The sequence below is a fragment of the Thamnophis sirtalis genome, unplaced genomic scaffold, assembly GCF_051295495.1.
Source record: "Thamnophis sirtalis isolate CommonGarterSnake01/CBP01778 unplaced genomic scaffold, rThaSir2_p1.2 scaffold_3, whole genome shotgun sequence".
Classification (NCBI taxonomy): Eukaryota; Metazoa; Chordata; class Lepidosauria; order Squamata; family Natricidae; genus Thamnophis; species Thamnophis sirtalis.
Genome location: NW_028261383.1, coordinates 95,959,651 through 95,983,435, shown reverse-complemented (window position 1 = coordinate 95,983,435; position 23,785 = coordinate 95,959,651). Strand labels below are relative to the sequence as shown.

Genomic DNA, 23,785 nt, shown 5'->3' with positions numbered 1-23,785 from the left:
CGCTCTCGAAGGAAGGATGCCACCCACCACCCAAGGTCACAATTCCAAAGAAGATAATATAATAATAGCAGCAGCATCCAGAAATGCCAAGTTATACAAATCTCTCGTTCCCTCCCTCCCTCCCACCCCCCTCTCACACACACACAATTTTGAATACATAGCAGAAAAAGAGCCTTGAGAGTTAACAAGGTTGATAGGATAAGGTACAAAGCGATTATAGAATCTAGTTGTTCTGCTTTGGATACCACAAAGCCTCTTCCGAAAAGGCAGTAATGAAAACTGGTCATGGAGGGGATGTATAAGGTCCTTGGTAATACTGCAGATCTTGGTCAAGCAGTGCTTATGTGTTATTTATAAGTGTCATGGGGCTTGTAGTCATGGGACTATAGGGTGCTGGGACAGCCGAAATGCTGATTGTAAGTACCACTATTGTAACTTCAACCACTATTGTTGCTGAACAAATAGTTGTAGTCCAAAAACAGCCTATAGTAAAAAAAAATGTTTCCATGTATACAGTTGAATTTTGCAAGTTGTAGATAAGTTGATAGTCCCCTCTTTCTTCTCTCCCTCTTTCACCTACCCACTTGCACACATAATTTGTTCTGAAGTATAACCAGTCATTTTTCTTTCATTAATATATGTACTCCCCAATGCCATACTGATACTTGAAATGTGTTTCTTAATAAATTATGTGTATTGTTCCATATTTTGGCTAGAATATTAGAAACTAATACTGCTACTACCAGTAGAAGTTGAGTAAATTCACTTATGTTTCTGCATCCTTTAATCAGAAATCTCTTACTCTTTCATTCAGTATTGAAAACCATCTTCACTCTCTATATTGCGACATAGATTGTGCACAGTATAATTTAAATAGCTCCATGGTTGTCATGGTTACTATGAAATCTGAAGCTGCACAAGATACAGTAGACTCAGCTATGTATATTGAGATACTTCAATGTAAAAAAAAATCTTTGAATTCTCAAGACCACTTCTTACAGTTTGGGAAAGCATAATCTTTCCATGTAGGCAGCATTTAGGTGTAAACCTAAATGTGGGAATTGCAAATCCTATTACTTATATAAAAAAAAAATTATTCAGAAGGTGGAATATGCAATTCCAATTTTCCTAGATTATGTAAAATAAATAATAACAGTAAACAATTTTCTGATTTTAAATCATCACATGTGTTTTATAGATTTTAAAAATTTACAGATGTAAAAAATAAAATCTCCACAAACAGGTGACTTAACAAAAGTATCTGTATCTTTTCTTGGCAGCAGTATGAAGTAGTTTGACCCTGACTTTCAAATGTTTTCTTCAGTTTTCCAGTCTAGTTTATGATTCCAAGTAAGATTAGCCTGATGCTCTGCATGGGAGAAAATCTATTAGATGCAGTAATGGCAAATTTGTTGCACTATAATAATACGGTGGGTTTCTCTATTTGATGTATCATTTGTTTTTCCTAAACTAATTCAACATACTAAGTGATTAACTTTCAGGTTAGTAATATGTGGAATTATAACCAGGTATAAATAAATAAATTGATCACACCAATTAAATTTGTAGGCATTTGGAGGACACCATTTAGAAATTTACATTCCCAGTATTGTAGTCTATATACATACTTATATTTGGCCTACTGTACTAGTATGCAGTTTATAGTTTTTATAGTCATGATGGCGTATGTAGATCTTGCACAGCAGATTCCATATTTTGTCAACATTAACTAGTTTAGCTAAGTGGGAGAAGCCATTATTTGCCTACGTGATTGTTTTAAAGGTTCTTTCACAAAGCATATAGTGAATCATTCTGCTTTTTGTAGCCCATTAAGTTACATAGAGTGGACATGGATTTTGACTTTTAACATAATTATTCAGCTGCTAAGCAATGCAGTTATAAAGTCTGATATCACATGACCTTTATTGCTTAGAGATGGCAATCCCGGCAGTAGTTGTTTCTATCATTAAGTGAGAATCATAGATATTAAGCTAGGATCTCCTCACAATCACTGGCTTCCAACAAGCGAAGTCAGTGGGGAAACTGGAAGGAAGTTGGAAGTCCCAGGCAGCTTGCAAGCAGACTAACGGGTAGATAAATGGCTGCTGCCTGGTAGGGCAAGGTCGGTTGTAGTGGTGCACATCACTTTTTGGCCCAGGAATGGTGGAGCAGGGTATGCAGGTGGTACAATGGCATGTGTGAGCAATGAGCCCAGGGATGACTGCTGCTGTATGGGGCAGGCACCTGGGTAGGTGGAATGGTGCATGCAATTTCAGGCCTGGGGGGGGGGTATTGCTGCTGGGGGAGGGAGGTGTATGGGTAACCAATGAGGTGTGACAGGATTGGGGGTGTCTTCTGCTAGGCAGGAGAGACTTAATGGAGTGACTAGCGACTTTTCCAGCTGGCTGCCCTACTGACTTTTTGTGGGAAGTTGGCAGGGTAAGTTACAAATGGCAACCACATGACTGGAGTGCTGCATCTCTTTTATGTGCAAGCAGATTGCTAAGCGCCCAGATTGCAATGACATGACTGCAGGTGTGGTGTGAAGGCCAGACTTCAAGGACTGGTTGTAAGTACCACTTGTTCAGCGCTATGACAATTTCAAATTGACACTGAATGTGTGGTTGCTAAGCAACCTATATTATATAATCCAATGGTATGTTCCTACTATTTTCTAGATAATTTTATACTTTGGATGAAATAGAATGTAGATTAATATTTTATTTAATACAAAACAATATTAATGTATTCTTGCTTGTGTATCTCTTTTTAAGAATTTCATAATAATCCTTTGAGATATCCCCCATATAGATCTGAAGCAAAACCCAAATTCACTTGGTGAGTTCATTCAAGACACTTAAATTTAAAGTCACTGTTGACTGATCCACTGTGATATTTGCAATGAGAAAGTGTATGAATGGATGATAAAGATAAAGCCTTGGAGCAATTAATGTTTTCATGTTATCACATGTTTCATAAGAAGAGGTGAATAAATCTACTTTAAAAGATATAAAAAGTTTAAAGATGCCTGATGTCTATAAAACATAAATTAGCTGTGGTACAAAGAAGGATGGATGATCTTGAGACAATCAAGCAGCTGGCAGCAATCTCAAAATTTATTTCTTGTACTGAGGAATGCAGAAAAGCGAAGGCAAAATAGTTTTTGGACAATGTGACATATAGCAATAAAATCTAACTGAAATGGGATATCCATTATATATGTCCCACAATCTAAGAAAAGCAAATACTAACTTGTTTGATTTACACTCTGGCCTTTAAATCTTATTGAGTAGTCCAGGTTGGTTAACAAAATTTTAAAAATGAATAGTATCAAAAATGAAATAAGAAATGAAAGTTAACACTAAACTAGGCACTAAAATAATTTAACAGTTATGATGAAACATTCACTGTATTAATTTTAAAAGAAAACAACAACTGGGGACACAGTGCCAGAGAAATACAGAAAAGATCCCTTGCACATTTCTAGTAAGGCAGACATCTCTGCCAGAAGAGCAAATTCAGAAGGATCTTTCCAAGATAAGAGAGATAACGGCACTAAAACTTGAAATTGACTACTAGTTAGATTATGTTATGTAGTTAGTATTCTTCTTTGAAAAAAGTGAGAAAGTTTCTGAAATAGTTATAATGAAGTGCAATATATTAATAACTAGCTGAATACCCGTGCTCCACTGTTAGGTAAGCTCCCCATTGGGAAAGCGAGTACGTTCAGCGAAACGTTGTGAGAGTTGTGTTGGAGAACACACAAACCAGCATACAGAGACACTGCAGTTTAAATAGGCTTTTATTTTCATGGAAATAGAGGTATCAGAGTCCATCAAACAGTCCAAGTCATACACGGGTAAGACAGTCAGTCATCAATGACTGTCAGTTAAGGGATAATCCAAATAACATAGTCCAGTATCATATAATCAGTTCAGTACTCAAAGTTTGCTAACAGTTGCAAAACTTACAATAGCTCACAGCACCTCCAGATCAGCCCAGCATCTAACAAACAAAGAGAGAGAACTAACAGTCGTTCTGGCTCCCTCTTATGGCTGATTGAGGAAAAACAGCAACCAATCACATTTTACAGTATGATTTAAAGAAACAGGTACAACATTGTTATATGATTTATATATTGCCAACCCAACCGTTAGGATTATATTCCTAACATCCGCTACAAAACTATGTGATCGGGCTTGATAAATTGACACTTCCAGCTTGAAAATTACTGAGTTGTTACCATCGACCTCTCCTCTCCCCTTCTTTCTCTCAGCCTTGCCCCATAGAAGCCTCCTGTATCCTATCCCCTTCTCTCCCTCAGCCTTGTTCCATAGAATCCTCCCTTATCCTATCCCCTTTTGTCCCTCAGGCTTGCCCCACAGAAGCCTCTTCTCTTCTATCAGCTTCTCTCCCTCAGGTTTGCCTCACAGAAGCCCCACCTCTCTTATCACCTTTTCTCCCTCAGGCTTGTCCCACAGAAGCCTCTTCTCTCCTATCACCTTCTCTCCCTTAGGCCTGCCCCAGAGAAGCCCCATCTATCTTATCACCTTCTCTCCCTCAGCTCCTCTCCAAACTCCCAGCCAGCAGGCCAGATGAGTCACACGCTAGCCACGCCTACATCCAAGTTTTCAGGTTGGGAAGGTGAGTAGAATGTCTAAGTCCTTAGCATCAGAGCATGTTAATAATAATATACAAAATACTAATGCTCTGATGGTCATTTTGAAAAATCCTTTGTTACTAAAGCACCAAGAAGCCAAGGGGAACATTTGTGCCAAATTTCAAGTTTGTAGGCTTTACAGTTCTGGAGATTTCGTGATTCCTGTGTGAGTGTTTTCACATTTTTATATATAGATCCATATCACTGGAAGGGAGGGAATAGAATATACATATGAAAGAAACTTTTTCAGACAGTTGAACAAATAACACTATGTCAGAAGAATACTTATAAGAAGAATTTTAAAACCAGGTAACGATCTGGCCTTGAGAGGCAAATCTCTTGCATTTAAAAAAAATGATTAGCGTCATGTCTATCTTAAGTATAAGTATAGTTCACTACGCAGGTAGTTCAGCATATGTGAAATAAATATAGAAAATAGAGACTGAAATTTACGTTGGGATGAGATACTAGAACAGCTAGAAATAAAATATTTGTAAAGTAAATGGATAGTTTAAAAGTAATATCAATTTTGTGGGCAAAATTCAGGAATTTTAACCTAAAAATTCTTCTAGAAGGAATTGTTACTCCTAAACATCTAATTAAAATGTTATTCCCTCTCAGATGTAATAGGCATTTATCTCATTAAAATAACCAGGAGTCTAACTTTCAAAACAAACACATCTATAGTTGGGCGTATAATTTTAGATACTGATATTAAGTTATTTTTATTTTTACATTGTGAACTATTGTAAAAGCAGTTTTGATGGACCATCATATGTTTACTTAATGCTAAGATATGTGTAGTAACTTTCACTACGCTAGAATTATTAACTCATTTGTTCCTGCATCCTGCATGATTTCCCACAATAATTATATGAGCTAGTATTTGGTATTTAGGTACATTCAAATAGAATAATTAGGTTGTTGTACTAGGTATTTAGGTTGTTATACAAGGTATTATGGTTGAGACTTGACTTTGTGGTTCCCTAAAGAAGTCATATCAATGCATCTCAGATAATAATCTGATGACAATCTGCAATCCAATTCTCAGTCAGGGAAATGATCACCTTCCAACCCCCAGCTTGCTTGCTTGTTATTTTAAGCAGGCTGACATTCTGCCCAATCTGTTGGAAACTGATTTTACTTTTACTATCCAAATTTGGAAACTTCCTAATGTCCTTGGAACAATTTCACTAATTAGCATCTGTTGTTCCTTAGCAGAAGTATTCTGGAAAATACTGATTTAGAGATTTTTGGTCTGAGTTCAATTTTCTTTTTTAAAAAAAGTTAAAAAAGAATGCATTTGAAATCTTTTCACTGGAAAAGAAGTTTTTTACTACCTCATTTCAGGTAGAGGCACTAATGCGTGTCTTAAAATACAAATTTTAATAGCTATCATGCAGAACAGTCTATCTGAATCAGATATTTTAATGTTATATAGAAATATGGGAAATATAGTATTTCAAAATTGAGATGACCTCTCCTGTATATATTGTCTTAAGGATATAATAATGGTTTTAATAATTTTGATTATATGCCATCAAGTAGTTATCAATTCTTAGAGACCATAAAGATAGATTTTCTTCATGACAGTCTGTCCCTAACTTGGCCTTTCAGGTCTACTGGTGATGTAATGTTTTCTTCCTTCCACATTTGCCAGCATTAGAATCTCCTCCAGATAGCTAGGTCTTCACATAAGGTACTCAAAATAAGACAATTTGAGTTAGACTTCTGGTTAGAAATATAGTTTGTTTAATTATCCATATATTTGTTGGCATCCATGGTATTCTCAAGAGTCGTCTACAACACTTGAACAGCATTAATACTCTTCCTATACTGCTTTTTATAAAACCCAACTTTCACTTGGGTCAGAAGGAACATCGTTTCCACCATTCTGATTTTTGTAGATATAGATACTTCATGGTATCTGAATATTTTTTTCCAAGACTCTACCAAATGCTAATCTATGGCTTCTTAACTGTTTCTTTACTCTTGAACGTTAATCCTGAAAAGCAGAAACTGTCTACCACTTTGCTATCTTCCACCTCATAGTTGATATTTTACTGATATATATGACAATATGCTATTAGGCTGCTGTGAAAATGAGAGTACAATTGCAAACTTTCATAAATGTTGCTTTTAGAAAGCAAAATGCTTTGCAAAAGAGCATTTTAAAGATTATTCCACACTTTGGCTTGACTTCAAATGATGATGTATTTTCTGGGAACGATCTTTTGAAAATAATTTTTGCTTAAGCAGGTGTGTGTGTGTGTGTGTGTGTGTGTGTGTGTGTGTGTGTGTGTGTGTGTGTGTGTGTGTGTACTGGAATCTGTGATTATAGAGGATGTTGAACAGCTTCTGTTACTTCCAATAGTAGCCAAGAGGGTTGAAGAGCTATGAATTCAACATCCATTTTGTCTACTGAACAGATTAAAGCAAATGAAATACCTCAATACATACAATACTTTTAAGTAAGATAAGTAGCCCAACAAAAGGAAGCTTGGTGCTTGTTGCGACTAATGCACTCCTAAATATCTTTCTACCCAATGTGTATTAAATTTTTGTTTTTTAAAATATAAAAAGTAAACCATTATTGTAGTAATGATCACATTTGTAAATTCATTTTTAAAATCTATGACTTTTTTACTTATATAAGCTAGAACCAACAGTTCCTATAAACAATTTTTATTCTGAGCAATTATTTAAGAATTTCAATATCAAAATATACTGCCAACACATTTAAGGGTTTGTATTAGCAATTATTTAAAACTGAGGCTGAAGCTTCTAAGGATCACTTTCATATCAAGTTCTAGAGGTCCATTTGTAGCATCCGTTCTGTAGACATAAATATATTAAACATCAGTATTTGGGCCATTAGTGAGGGAGCTGATTGAAAGTATTTGTCTAATTACTCTAATCAATCTACTTTGCAGTAGACAATGGGGCATAGTCAGTTCACATTATCTGGCTAAAGCTCAAAATAAAAGCAAATAGTGAAAATAAAACTAAAATAAAATTTAATCTGTACATGTAAAATTTATCAATATTAAAATATTCAAGCTTTTAATATTAATACATGTAAACTATACAAATGTATATATTGTATACATATAAATGAAATACATAAAATAGAAATAATAATTAAATTAAATATTTTTGTGGTAACCATTGAGAGAAATACACAGTTTGTCAGAGCTTACCGTATTTTTTGGAGTATAAGACGCACCTTCCCCCCCAAAAAAAGAGGGTGTGCTTCTTTTACACTGAATACAGCATTTTCTGCCTACCAAAACCCTGCCGCCCTTTGCAAAAATGGATATGTAGAGGCATTGGGAAGCTTGCAAAGTGCTCCTGGGGGCTAGAGAGGCCTAGGGATCGAGAAGGGCGGCATATAAATCAATAAATCCAAATCCCAAAAAAATTTGGGGGGGAAAATGTGTGTCTTATACTGTTTCATCACCTCCTTATTTTCTAAAAGTAGTTTACAAATTAATTTGTGTCCAGTATCAATTTTGGAAAGAGCCACAAGTCTTAGCAAACTTTAAAAAAAGGACAAGACAAAAGAATATCTGAGTTAATGAGAAAGTGAACTTCTCCATTTAGTAAGGTGTTTTGCATTCACTCAGATTCAATTGCAATTCTACTTTCACTTGATGATTCTCACTGAAAAGATACTTTCTACTTTGAAGGAGAATAAGTTGTTTACCTATTTTTTTAAAAAAATACTGTCAAATTATTTCCAGAGAGAATATTAATTGGTTGAATTTGCAACTCTATTTAATACTGCCCCCCTCTTTCCCCCTCTTTCCAGCTTCCAGCAGACCTTACCAAGATGCATCTCACAGATAATCAACATCCACAGGTGACACATGTCCCTTCAAGTCAGTCTGGCTGCAGCATTGCCAGTGATTCTGGGAGCAGCAGTTTATCAGACATCTATCAGGTAAATTTAAAGCTCTTTTATTTTTTATTTTATTTCACAGAATAGAGAAAGTGTAGCATTGGGTTTTTTTTGTTAAATGTGACTTCTCTCCTATAGCCAACACAATGACAAGCAGGGATTAACACCAAGCAATCAATTATCAATCAGTCAATCAGAAAACAATAGCCTAATCAAGGAATATTACCAAGGAGAAAAATACACTTCCCTCAAAAAGTGGCAGGGCAAGTTACTATATGTAAACAAACTGTCCACACAAGAGCACTGATTGATGATGTTACCTTTTGTTTTTGCAAGTAATTTTAACTGAAAAGTTAATCTCACAAGTTTTTACCATGGAATTATTGAGGAAATAGTTTAAATGGAGAAGATTTTATTGATCCATTAGTGCTGACAATTTAGTAATGCATATGCTGTTTGCATTATAACAAGGAAAGATAAGGATATTAAAGAAAATAGATGTTTAAAAATGTGTAATACTATAATTGCTAAAGATTTGAATCTGTTAAGATGAAGTAGCTGGAATTCTTTAGTCAGTTGACTATTAGGAACAAGCTTGACTAAGCCAAAATAGAGTGGTGTAGTAAAATAATGTGTGGACACAACTATGTTTGTTAACTCAGGCTTAGGAATTTGGTTAATCCAACCAAGATTCATTTGATTTATATTTGGTTTCCTATCCCCAATTCAGCAAACTCCTTCTGTCCATGCTGCTGGGGGAGAGGTGGTAAGACTAGAACATAAACTATAGGCAAAACAAAACAAAATTTTATTTAGGAACATATATAGCTCATTGATAGAATATTGCTCATACCATGTAGAGGAATACTAAATTTTATTTCTTGTATCTCTTAAACAGAAGGAAATCACAGAGTAGGAATATATACAATTGTATTTTAATGCACAATTGGGTATATTGATTACAGAAAATGAACTTTTAACACATCTCGAAAACCGCAGATTGTACATCAGTGCCAGACAGTAGATGTAATACTGAGCTTCACAGGCTAATGTGTAGTATCCTATGACAATCACTAAGTGTTGTCTCTTATGATTCATGATGAATGTATTTATGATGACTATGATCATGATTTATCACTTTTATCTTTTATATACACTGAGAGCTTATGCACTGAAGACAGATTCCTTGTGTGTCCAGTCACACTTGGCCAATAAAGTATTCTATTCTATTCTATTCTATTCTATTCTATTCTATTCTATTCTATTTTATTCTATTCTTTCCCATTGCATTCCTTTGGTTGGTAAAAGTCAATTTCAAGTATTCCTTGTCACTTTTGGTTGTTTTTTTTCCTTTTGTGTGAATTGAAAAAAAAATCTTTTAAAATGACAATGTGATGGCACGAGATGTGTGAAACAATAGCTTCTTTTACTGTAGTTACTATCTGTGAAGTAAGTTACTAGTTCCTTTATCAGACTAAATCAGCAATGCTGATAATGGTAGTGGTGGTAATGGTCAGATTGCAGAAAAACTTCTATATTGAAAAAGTTTTTAAACAGCAGGTTTATGCATGTGAATAAATTCTTCACAGGCTATGTGCTTCACCTTATTAAACTGTTAGATGCTTCAACCAATATCTGCTTGTATATTACTTAATAACCTATAAACATTCATATGGTAAATGAAAAATGCCAAATCAGCTTGGACCTCTTTGAAGTTGGGTGGCATTAAAATACCTTAAATAAATCTGTTCACCCACAGTTAGTCAAATTAACATTTGGAGTTAGTTTACATATACTCAGCCTTACTTTTTTTTAATTTAAAGACTTTATTAAGGCTGGTGCAATAATATCTTAAGGCAGAAGCCCAATGCATGCATTGCTTACATATGCATATATCTGCACCCAATCTGCCTACATAGATTGCAATATAAATCTGTATTCAACAGAGATCGTTTGTCTTTTCTATGTTATGTTTATATTTCTATAATTATTTTGGGCACAATCCAGTAGATGTTTAAGCATGTTTAGTTTCATGGATTTCCACTGGACAGATTTATATACAGTTATGTGCTTAAGTTTTCAATTGAAATGGATGGGACATAAATTTTTAATTCATAACTTGGGCTGCTAGTTTATAATCATTTTATTGTATGAGATTTGAGATATGAGATTTGCACCTTAATTAAATTTATTAGCAAATTACTTCCAGCTGTGGATGTGAAAATCTCACTAATCCTTTCTAAATGTCTGTGTCACAAGATGATCCTTCTAGTATTTTTATTATGAAGAATCTTATCATTGGTATATGAATTTTAAATTTGGGTATCTGATTTAAATGAAGAAGCAGGCAGAGGGATGCTTAATCTTTCCCTTATATTCTCTTTTGCTTTTTGGGTATGTTTCACAAGGCACACGAATTTTAATTTTTACAGACTGGGAGGAAAATCTACTGAATGCTCTGAGGCGTTCAGATGAAAAAAATACTAAGTTTAGGAAGACGTGTGTACTTTCCATTCTCTGCTTCTAAAAAGCAATATAATAATTTTGCTTTGTTTTTAGTCTTTGCTTAAATAATTTGGATATAATTTTCATCATTGCCTTATAACATCTGCCTTCCGTAACGAGATTAATGCTGTGACTGAAATTTCCTGTTTTTGTTGAGAATTTTAAAGGTGGTAATTCTGGGGATACCAGAATTCTGGGAATCCCACCTGGGAATTCTCATCCAATGGAAACATGAAATCATGAAATTGAGGTGTTTTATTATGATCAGGAAAGGAACGCAGTGGCTCAGTGGCTAAGACACTGAGCTTGTCAATCAGAAAGGTTGGCAGTAGAGTGATTCAAATCCCACGTAACATTAAGGGAGCTCCCGTTACTTGTCCCAGCTTCTGCCAACCTAGCAGTTCGAAAGCATATAAAAATGCAAGTAGAAAGATAGGAACCACTTTGGTGGAAAGGTAACAGTGTTCCGTGCACCTTTGGTGTTTAGTCATGCTGGCCACATGACCACGGAGACGTCTTCAGACAGCGCTGGCTCTTCGGCTTTGAAATGGAGATGAGCACCATCCACTAGAGTCGGGAACGACTAGCACATATATGCAAGGGGAACCTTTACCTTTTTATTATGATCAGAGGTCATAAACTAATAGAAAAACAATAGATTTTTGACATAATCAATATCCAATATATACATATTAATTAGAAGTGTGGACTCATGAATCCATTGTGCCACAAGTTGTTAAATTTGCTGCTATAACCGTTTATTGGTTCACAAAATTAGCCCCCCAATATTAAATATCAGAAAACAGTAATATAATGCTATAAAAAGTAGAGGTTTGGAATATTTTAATATGTAACCATAATTGGGACTGGTAAGTTGGCTGTTGACTTTAGTCAAACTAAAGTGAAATGGCAACTATACCATTTCACTTTATGATCTTCAGTATTTCTTTGCTTTATAGATATAAATGTGAGGATTGGTGCAGTTATTTTTTCATCATTGGCATAATTGCAAACAGTCATTGTATGAGGCAGTTGTTAAACAAATCTGACTTATGTTCCTTTTAATTTTTGCATGGATTACCTTCCTCCCAAATCTCTATGAAATTGGATATTATACTTGTATCTGAGGAATAAATCATAAAAATGTTGCTAGCAGTGCTTTGCTATTTCACCACCATTGCCATCAAGTGAGGTACACAACATCCTAATTTTGAATGGACCTCTCCCAAATTATCTTTAAGCCATTGCGTTAAGTGAAGTTGGTAATGTACCACAGCAGAGATGTAATATTTCTACTTCTGTACTGACTCTGAAGACACGTTGTTTGTTTGTATTGCAATCTGATCCTTGGATGATGTATACTTTAAAAATGATAAATCATGACATGACTGCACTGCATAGTGTAAGCTTATTCATATTTATTGGAACAAGTTGTTATATAAATAAAATTGTGATCAATAAATATGAGGGATAACTTCCATCAGAATCTGTCCCTTGGAATAGAATTAAAGGCTCATTTTAAGCCAATAAATATAACATAGAACATATTCATGTGTATATTTATATATTAGAAATTGTGCGATGTGATACTGACCTAAATGTGGGGCAGAGACAGCACTTGTCACCCTTTTGTGCAACCCTTGGAGTAAGCTGGATGTAGAGTAGTGCACCTGGCTTTTCTTGATCCCTTGGCAGCCTATTGACCATAGTGACTTTCTAGATCAGCTGAAGTAATTGGAGGTGAGTGTCAATATATTGTGCTGGCTCTCCTCTTCCTTTGAACTGGTTCCAATTGATCATAGTGAGACATCCTATCCTTGATCCCTACTTCGTGGTTTTCTTCAGGGTTTGGTGCTCTCTTGGCTCCAGTTTAAAATATCTACATGAAGTGCTGGGTAATATTATTCATCATCATATCTATGGAGATTCTCAGTCATCCAGATCATGGTTGTCCTGAAGATACTTTTTCAAGAGGCAACTGGACTTTCTTCTTTTTTCTTTGAAGACTTTTCTCATCCAAGAAGCTTTTTCTGCTCTGAGTGGATGGTGGGGAATGGAAGGATTTATATTCCTTTCAGACAGCTGGTCATTTGCATTCTTTTAGATAGTCGTAGAGGCCATTTGGAGGTTTATCTGTGTCCTTACGATCACTTGAGTAGTGCAAATAGGGGTGGAGCATTCTGGAACTGCTGAAAGCACCATGTTGTAGACTGGAGATAGATGATGTCATGCATCTCTCTTTCCCTCTGTTGAGAGAGGGCTGTTCAATTTGAATTTTGAATCAATTTGAAGTGGTTGTTTTGTTTCGCCAATGTACAGAGCTGCACAATGTGGTATATGAAGTACAATGCAGTGAGACATGTGCAGATCTGTATATTGGGGAAACAAAACAACCACTTTTTAAACTCATGGCACAACATAGGAGAACAAACCCACCAGGACAAGATTCAGCAGACCATCCACATTTAAAAGACAGAGACCTCTTTTGAAGACAGCAAAGTCCACATTTTGAACAGAGAGGACCGCTGGTTTGAAAGAGGGGTTAAAGAGACCATCTATGACAACATTGAACAGAGGGGTAGGGATAAATTTTATGGGTATTTAACTAACTTCTGGCAAGGGAACAATTGCTTGCTGTATAAATTTTAAAACTTGTTAATCCTGATCAAACCAGAGTTTCTTGGCAATGTAGCTAGGCCTTCACTAGCATGTACGGAAGATATTAATTATGGACAAATTTGGATGTTTTTTATATTATTCTATGTAATCTGTCCAGCAAATACTATTTATAGGTCATATTAATATTTTTTCTTAAATATGACTTTATGTAATATTTCTTTTATGCAAAGCTCCTTAGCTTCTGCAGTATCATGGTCTTAAATGTTTTCAAACGTAGACCTCAATATTCCAGGAATACTTGTTTATTTTTTCTAGTTATGATGTTATTTTCTTCTGAACCCATTAAGAATATTAGACTACCTTACTCTAATACATAAGGTTTCCTTCTTCCAGAAATATTAACATTTTCCCCCAGAGAAAACTGAACATTGGCATTTATCTTTTCCTCCCAGTTAAATTATGTAATTCTTTCCTCTGTGCCTTTTCAGATCAGCCAAGTTTTATTTTGTGGTTAGAAGGTATTAGAGTAGTGAAATAAGAGAAGAAGACAATTAAAATATTTACATTTTTTCCTAATTCGTGCTATGTAGTCAGAAACATTGGCCGATCCCTCTTGTAACTCTTATTAATGCCTCAAATAATTTATGGTTAGAAAATTCTTGGATACAGTATTAAGAACAAAAAAATCCTGCTTTTTCTCTAAAGAATAAATTGGTATTTTAAAAAACAAAACAAAACAAAAATCCTCTTGCATTGAAAAATTGTAGAAATGCTAAATAAAGCTCCTAATTTTTAAGTTGTCATCATTTGATCCCTCTTATTCCTATTTTAGATGTTAGCCAAATAGGAATTAAACTAATTGAGGCTTTGATAGATTGTGAAGAATTTTATGAAGGAAAATATTGTTTTCCTTTAATAAAAAGCAATCTGGAACTTTTCAAATTGAGAATTAGTTGGCTCTATTAAATATAGATAAAGTTGGGATTTGGATTTGAATTTATTCACATCTTATGACATACTTAACTTTAAATCTGATACAGATAATTCTCAGTTAACTATTTGATTTGAGAGTTAAACAGTAATCTAGAATCCAGCAAGTTATTCAGATATCCATAGTAAGATACAGGTTCATAACTGCTTGTGTTGGTATTTGTTTAACTAATGGTAATGGGTTTTACTTGATTTCCCAAAGAGTGGTTTGGCAGATGGATCATAGGATTTATTGCCTTGGGAAATAAAAGAAAAACAATTAGCCAGCTTCACATGCATAAATGTTTAACTTTCAGAAACTTAAATATCATTTATTGCTTGTATGTTTAGGCTACAGAAAGTGAGATGGGAGATGTAGATTTAACTGGCCTCCCAGAAGCGCCTGTAGATTCTGAAGATGATGAAGAAGAAGATGAAGACATTGATAGAACATCTGATCCTCTGCTAGGGCGAGATGTTGTTCGAGAGTGTCTTGAAAAAGAACCTGCTGACAAAACAGATGATGATATTGGTGAGAAATAAAAATATTACCTCCATAAATAAATATGTTATATTGTTGTACAAGCTATTACAATTAATACATAGAGATGCAGTAATGAATTATCCAATTAGTAATCATTATAAAAGTTAAAGGATATCATGCTTGTAGCAATAGGCATCAGCCAACTAAAGAGACTGTAAACATACAACTGTGTAGGAAGGGAAAAAAAGTGGGATGAACCAAAGACTTAAGATATGTTTTGTTATTGTTAATAGTTTAGCTGAGATCTGAAAGTTGATTCTGGCCTGAGTCACAGCAGAGTGGCTGAAGGGTTAGGGAGAAAACAGTGAAGTGTAGTGGTTGGATGATGTGGTAGAAAAGAGTTGTCCAAAATGTGTATTACAGAAGCTCCGGCAGTCTGCTTGGAGCTACCCCATTTGTTGATGGATCGTTGGATAGATAGATACCCTCAACTTGGGAGTGGAATGGCATGGGGAAGAAAATAAATTATGTAGGAGAAAGAGAGCAGGGGGAACAATGCACTCATGATAGGACCCTGAAGGTATGGTGGGACTCATGCCTAAGGAAAGTGACGAGGGTTTGAGACCAATTCTACATTCTAGTCTCTTGTATGTAGTCCCAAGATCTGGTTCCTGAAGATTTAGGAGCTCTGGATTCTGACAGTTGCTATTTAACCTTAGCTTTCTTCGTAATAAAGTTCATCTCACTGATGACTTGATTATGGACCAAAGGCCTGGCATGTATCATTTAAACCTGATTGAGTATGGGAAGTGCTGTTTTCTCTCACAAATGTATCTTCCTAGATTTAGGGTTTTGCATCACCTGCAAGCGGATGAAATGTGGCTGTTGTCATTTAGGGGCCCTGGTGGGCTTTAGAGGTACTACCACAGACATAGCCAGATCTGGGACTCTCTGTTAATTAAATTGGGTTATAGGGATCACTTGAGACTGCTGCTTGCTTATCTTCCTCCCTACTCAAATTTCTCAATTTTTTGGCCAATTTCGGGATAGATTTCTCCAGGCTTTTGTTTATGGAGGATTTCTATCTGTCTTCTCCAGACCTGAGTCAGAGATGGCTTTGGAGTTCATGATCATCTTGGCAACTATGGTGGACTCACATTTTCTTGTATCTGGAGTTCTGAGTAGTTATCCCCTATAGTAGGGCGATGGGTCGTATTCAATCATCCCACCACAATTGGGTTGTAGAAGGAACTTGGAAATTTTCCAAGGTTGTGACATACTATCCAGCTGAAATCCAGGTTGCTGCTTGAGATAGGCAAGTGACAAGGGCTGTGATTGGATCATGCTATGCAGAATCTCTGTGACTGTGGATCCTGTATAGCATTCTGTTTAATGGAAGTGCTGTGGGAGATGAATGGAAAGCACCCCTAGATGGACAAATTTATCTTGAGCACCAATTCAACCTGGAAGCTCTGCTCACTGTTGTCTACACTTTGATCACTTCCTGATCGGATTACTGCAACACTCAATACACAGGCCTGCCCTTAAATACGATCGTGAAGTTACAATTGGGCTTGGAATGCAGTGGCATCTGCAGATCTAGGCACTATGCCTGCATTATATGCCATTGCTTATAAGCTGCACTAGAACCCAGTTTCTTTCTAGATGAAGATTCATGATGCTGGTTTAAAGATAATTCTTTAAAGCCCTGAATGGTATAGGACCAGGTTATTTGTAAAATACCTCTCTCTAAGGGTATCTGTTCTGCCAGATAGGATAGAGTGGTCATACTCCAGGACACTTCCATTAAATGTTGTCATCTGATGGGACTAGGAAATGAACCTTCTCTGTAGCTGTTTCTGTCCTATGAAACACCCTTCTTCAATGTTTCTGGCTTTCTGGAAAGCCTTAGAAAGTTGGCTTTTCTCCCCAAGGACTGACGGGGTAGTGTGCGATTAGAGCCTAGTAAATGTGAATGCTCAGTGGTGGAGGAATTTGTTTTGGACTGCTGAGAATTGTTTTTATGTTTTATTGTGTCCTTGTTTGCTGCTCAGTTTTATTGGATATTAGATGGGCGGCTGTGTAAGTCTTTTTAAATCGATACATACATGCATGCATGCATACAAATAAATGCTAATGTCAGAAAATGGTAGTTACAACTTTTTTTGCTTAATAGTAGGTCTTGTTTTTATGCATTTAATCTCTTCCTCCCTCTCTCCCTCAATGTAACCTGTAGTACATAATAACCTTTCCATATGATTAAAGTACATTTTCAATGTAAAAAGCCAGCATTGAATTCAAGTCAGTGAAGTTACCTATGTTAATTATCTTGAGTTGATGGATGATAGAGATAAAAATTTAGTCTTGTTCTGAAAATTAAATAACATTTGACAATGTACATGATAGTTTTACCTTTTAAAGTATATCATTTACATTTAACATGAAACTTTTGTTCGTCTAGAACAATTATTGGAATTTATGCATCAGCTTCCAGCATTTGCAAACATGACTATGTCAGTAAGAAGAGAACTTTGTTCAGTCATGATATTTGAAGTAGTAGAGCAAGCAGGAGCCATCATCCTTGAAGATGGGCAAGAAGTAAGTAGGGCATGTTGCCATAGAAATGTTACTGCATTATACATGAGATACATATATTTTTAAGTTTCTCTATTGAGCAAATAGGATGACCATTTGAATAATGTTTACTGAAACTTACAATACTTTGGCATTATTACATATATAATGAGAAGTTCTCAATGTTAGTATTCCCTAATGAGTCAGATCAGGTGGAGATATTCTTTTTTGGCTGACAAGCATATTAAAATATCCATGAGGATAGCAAAGCTATATACTCTTGGCATTGTTGTGGTGAATATTTAGATTCCATAGTTCTCAAATTCACAAATACTCTTATACCACTGTACAAGTAGACTCTATTAACATGTATTTGGATACTGTTGTTATACTTTTTAATTTTATGTACTTTATATTTTATGTATACTTACTCTGGAAAAAATAAATTCATATTTATAAACCTTATGTTTAGTTTCTCATATCCTTCTGCTATATATTTTCTACCTAACCACAATAATATGTCAATTATCCATTTGCAATTATCAGTGGGATTAGGTGTCATACAAGAACAGGCTGTTTACCACAAGATAAGATTTTGTAGAATGTGGTAATCGACAGAAATTCTTAAGTGTTCATTGATTTCTAATTGTTTTGTGTAATAAAGGCAATGATCATTATCATAACTCTGAATTTAATATATTTATTGTTTCTTGAATTGTCATGTCACTATTGCAGTATAAACTGGACTTGTATCAAATCTCATGTTTACCTGTTGAATGAGAATTTTTGATTCATAGCAAGATAACTGAGATTTCATTTTTTTAAAATTTTAGCTTGACTCTTGGTATGTTATTTTAAATGGCACTGTGGAAATTAGCTATCCTGATGGGAAAACAGAAAGTCTTTGTATGGGAAATAGTTTTGGAATTACCCCATCTCTGGAAAAGCAACACATGAATGGTGTGGTTAGGACCAAAGTAGATGATTGCCAGGTAAGATAGATGATATAAGAGTAAAATACTTTAACTTTGTGAAGCTTGTTATAAACACTCATAATATAATATCCTTTAAAATAATCAAGAATTTATCCAACTGTGACAGGCCTAATAACAGTCAAATTTCTGATGCTTTCTTGTCCATTCCTAATTTTCTGTAACTAGAAATCCATTTACCTGATGCTGGATGTAGCACTTATTAGACAACCCACGACCCACTGCAAATACAACTTTTGTAAGGATAGTTGAAATTTCAATTCCACGGGAGTCATGGTCCAGAATTTGAAAACATATTAAGTTAGCCCATTTAAGTTACATTGATTTAGAAAATTGTTCTTCTATATGTTCATTTTGGCTAATTGAAAGTTACAAACAGAAAGACAGGAGAGTTTTATAGTATAAATAGATTCTAGAAACATAACTTTCATTTATAATGTTTTTACTCATAACACTACTTTTTCAAGTAACAACTATTTATTATTTAATCTTTGGTTAATTGACAGCTGTTTTCCACTGAAATGTGAATAGGACCATTTTCTTTTTAAAAATCCAGTTCTCAATAAGGTCTGTTCTATTGAATGTATTATTTGTGATTGAACTTAACACATAGTTATCTTTAAGAAATAAGCTGGAAATGACTTGATTTTTATTTATTGTATTAAAAGAATTTTTGGCAATAGATTTTTACATGATATTGCTGTTTTTTAAAAAAAATGTCCTTCTTGTTTTGGAACAGTTTGTATGTATAGCCCAGCAAGACTACTGGCGTATATTAAACCATGTTGAAAAAAATACACATAAAGTGGAGGAAGAAGGAGAAATTGTTATGGTGAAGGAGCATAGAGAATTAGACCGCAGTGGAACCAGAAAAGGACACATTGTCATTAAGGTAACAAAAAAACCGATATCTTACTAAGGATTCATAAATCTCCAGCTTTTATGAATATCATAGGATTGGTTTTCAGGATAAATCTTGTTTCTTATCATAAAGGATTATTAAAGAACTCAAAGAACTATATTGCTGGATTTTATTTATTTAAAGGCTGCTAAACATTTAATAACTCTTGAGTTTAGAATTAAAAAAAATAAAAATAATACCGAAAGAAAAAGATATATAAGTGGCCTAAGACAGACATTTAAACAACAACAACAACAAAAATCACACAACAGGTGCTCCATCCACCACCTGTGTGAACAGTCAGTCTTTAATAGTTTCCCGAATATCATTAGAGTGGGAGCTATCCAAATTTCTTGGAGGATATTATTCTAGAGGCAGGTACACAATAGAGAAGGCACATTTCTTGATTTCCCCTACATGACACTGCTTGATTAATAGAACCCCTGATGCACTGTGCCCCAATATCAGCAGTTTGCAGGAGATATGGTAGGTGGTTTATCAGATAGGTGGTTTATCAGGAGATATGGTAGGTGGTTTATCAGCTAAACCACCTGGCCCTATGCCATTAAGGGCTTTATAGAAGATAACCAGTCCCTTGAATTGTATGCATAAGCTTACAGTTAACCAGAGCAGCTTTATAGAGCAGTGGGGGGTCACATAGGCATACTGAAGTATGCCCACCATTATCTGTACTCCTGCATTCTGGTCTAGCTTGAACTTCCTAGAAGTTTTCAAGAGAAGACCCATAGAAAGTGCATTACAATGGTCCATGAGGTGACTATGATGACTATTTGAAGGGTCTCCATTCCAGGAAAGAGTGCAACTAGTGCACTAGATGTACATGCTCAAAAGCCCTTTGGCCACTGTTGTCATTTGAGATGCGAGTCCAGGATGAGTTCCAGCAGTCTTGAATGGGGAAATGCAATCCCATCCAAGAACAAAGATAGAAAATTATCGTATGTAAGGGGACTCAAATATCGACAGCCTTATAGTCTTGTCAGGATAGAGTCTTAATCTGTTTGCTTCAAGACTCACACAGTCTCCAGACATTGGGGACAAGCTTCAATGGCATCACCTGCTTGGACTAGAATCAATATCTAAAGCAAACCAATGGATATAAACCAATGGGTGATTTACTTCTTTATTTAAAACATTTATATAGCCACCTAATATCTAACTCTGGATCACCCGGTAGTTTCATGTAAAAAAGAGGCAAGAGCATTGAGATGTATTGCACTTCGTTAGTGAGGGTCTTTGGCCCCAGTCACTTCCCCTCTTATCAACAGTGATTGAGACTGGCTGCCATGTCCCTCAAACTTAAACTCCACAGCAAGTTCAAAAGGATACCATAGTTGATTCTATCAAAAGCAGCTGAAAAATGATCAGTAGACTAATGGTAATATCTTCAAAACCAGATCACATTGCAATTGCCCTAAGACTAAAATGCAATGTATGACCTCCAGTAATGCATTCAGCCTTCTATTGTTTAGGACAATCCGTATTACCATAGAGCCCATAAATTCCTGACATGACTGTAACTCAACATGACAAGGTAATAAATTGAAGTCTCCAAGGACAAGCAATTTTGGAGTTGCCTACACTAGCCTGACAAAGGAATTCTTTGATTCATAGATATATAAAAGGAATTTAGTATTTGAATATGTAGAAATGGTATGAATTATAATGCTAAATAAATATCTAGAAAATTTGTACAGTTAAATGTTTATTTGTAGTATTTATTAGTAAGATTTATGAATAGAATGAGTTATTATAGCTTATTATATTGACCTGGTCTTTGGCTAAGATTCTAGTATTTTACTGATGTTAAATAAGACATCCCTATAGTTACATGGGCACCTGACAAATAACAGCAAGTATATTTCTTTTCCCAAAAAGGAAGATAATATAGGTTTTCTGTTCTGATCTCTCCAAACTTTCAATTTAGATTATCATATCTATCTTTCTCCTTACAGTGAGTGTTGGGCTAAGAAACTGCCACATATTGCTTCTCAGGCCCAGCTGTTAAAAAATAATTGTAGCTAGGTTAGAAATGCATTAGTGATGCATCAGAAATTAGAATGGTAGTTATCCCATTTAAGTGTATGGGTGAGAAAATAATTGTTTATCATGAAATAATAACAAGGGATAGCAAATATTTATAAGGAAGGATTTTAATATGAAAAATTTGGAGGATAGGTGGGCAAATGTTTTAGCATAAAAGTTTATGACATTTAGGAATTGAATTTATGTGTCGCTATCTCTTATTATATCATGGTTGATAATACTACAAAATTAAATTGTCAGGAGATTCACTGCAATCTCTTTGTTTTTAAGGCTACACCTGAACGCCTCATTATGCATTTAATAGAAGAGCACTCTATTGTGGATCCAACTTACATTGAAGACTTTTTATTAACATTCAGAACATTTTTGTCAAGCCCTCTGGAAGTTGGAGAAAAACTTTTAGAGTGGTTTCAGGTTGACAGTCTCAGGGACAAGGTTGGTTCCTAAATTAAACATTACTGATTTGGTGTTTCTAATTGTCACATGTTTGAAATAAATGTTACTTCTACTGATGAAAACTAGTTGAATTTTTTGCTGTACCTTATTGGATGTGTTTTATCTTCTCTGAAGTATATTGAGAGATTTTAACAGGAACAAATTCTATGCAATTATTCATGCTATGCTATCAAAAAGTAGCATCCCAAATTAAGCTTATTCTAGTTATTAATTTAAATAAACATACTTCAATCTAGTTAGCTTTTGCCAAAGGAAGGTTCGAGTTGTTTTAAAAAACATGTACATTCAAAGTGGACATATTTTACATTGTCAAAAAAACAAGCAATGAATAATAAAGACTGGTAGGATTTCCTTCTGATCTTTGTAATAGGCTATGTAATTCCCGGACAGAAAAAAAGTAGTTCATGCTCCTTCATTTACTTCAGATGGACACTCTCTATGTATAAAAAAGTTTTTTTAAAAAAACATTACTAGTTGGTGTACTTGAGAAATTGTAAAGACATAAATAATGTTGACTTTGTATGCAAAGTTACTGCAGTTCAAAATCTGGACTAACATTTTATGTGACTGGGTATTTCTTGCTATTGATAAGGTTATTGGGAAATGGCCAGTATAGAAATAATTGAACTGTAATGTATAGCTAAATGGAAGAATGTATTCCTGTTTTCGTAGCCTTTGAACTCATTATCAGCATAATAGTATTTGGAAGTTTTGGGCATTTAAAATGTCTCAAAGTTGCAAGAAAACATCCATAAACCTACAGTATTTTCAATTTGAAATAATTTATTTAAAATTATTATATTTAATTCATGTATTTAATTTTTTCCCTGTTATAAATTATAATTTTTAAATTCTGGTAGGGCTGCTCTCAAATCCTTTTAAAACTACATGGATCCTTGGGTCTCTTAAGTGTAACTGTATTGTATTGTACTAATGGTTTTTCTCTTTTTTTAAATTTGTAATTTAAACTCATAAAATGAAATGATAAACAGTTTAAGCATTGTTTTATCTAGAAATAGCAGTAGAATTTTATAGAAATGTCAACTTATATTTGTTCTTAGGTTACTCGAGTTGTACTGCTATGGGTGAATAACCATTTCAATGATTTTGAAGGAGATCCAGCCATGACAAGATTTTTGGAAGAATTTGAAAAACATTTGGAAAATGCGGTAGGACCCAATATAAACTATTATATAGTATATATTTTATATTTATATCTTCTAAGACCTCTTTAAAAATAAAAAAACTGTTCAAAGCATTTTTAGAAGGCTGTCCTACAAATCATTAATATTTGTGTTTTGAATGTCATTCAGGAAAGTATATATATTTAAGCCCAAACTGTTGGACTTTTATTTTTACATCACAGTTTTGGCAAATAACCTAGAATCAAGGTCATCAGGAGGATAGTCCTATACAATCTGAACATTACACTGAGTAATTTGACTGTTCTTCCCTGTGGTCTCTGATTCACAATGAGGTATTTTATGCCTATAGAAAGCTGCATTTCATTTCATTTTTTTTTTTTTTAGAGCTGATGGGTTTTTGGTAGAAATCTTGTGATCCATGCGTACCACAGGATGGCTGGACAGGATTCCACTCTTCTCAATATTTCTTCAATTGGTCATTTGCTCATTTAACCTTGGGTGTTGAAAGATTTATC

The 23,785-nt window shown here is 34.7% G+C and overlaps 1 protein-coding gene across 8 annotated transcripts in view; it reads left to right on the top strand.

The window, feature by feature from the left end:
- The window catches only part of RAPGEF6 (Rap guanine nucleotide exchange factor 6), a 149,065-nt gene that overhangs the window by 84,972 nt on the left and 40,308 nt on the right, over positions 1–23,785 (top strand). For all 8 annotated transcript variants that reach the window (XM_087709553.1, XM_087709549.1, XM_087709550.1 and 5 more), the window contains 7 exons: positions 8,472–8,603; positions 15,006–15,186; positions 17,600–17,736; positions 18,546–18,704; positions 19,444–19,596; positions 21,940–22,104; positions 23,187–23,294. In XM_087709553.1, the coding sequence (XP_087565679.1) occupies positions 8,472–8,603; positions 15,006–15,186; positions 17,600–17,736; positions 18,546–18,704; positions 19,444–19,596; positions 21,940–22,104; positions 23,187–23,294 (1,035 nt within the window). The remainder of the gene's footprint in view (positions 1–8,471; positions 8,604–15,005; positions 15,187–17,599; positions 17,737–18,545; positions 18,705–19,443; positions 19,597–21,939; positions 22,105–23,186; positions 23,295–23,785) is intronic.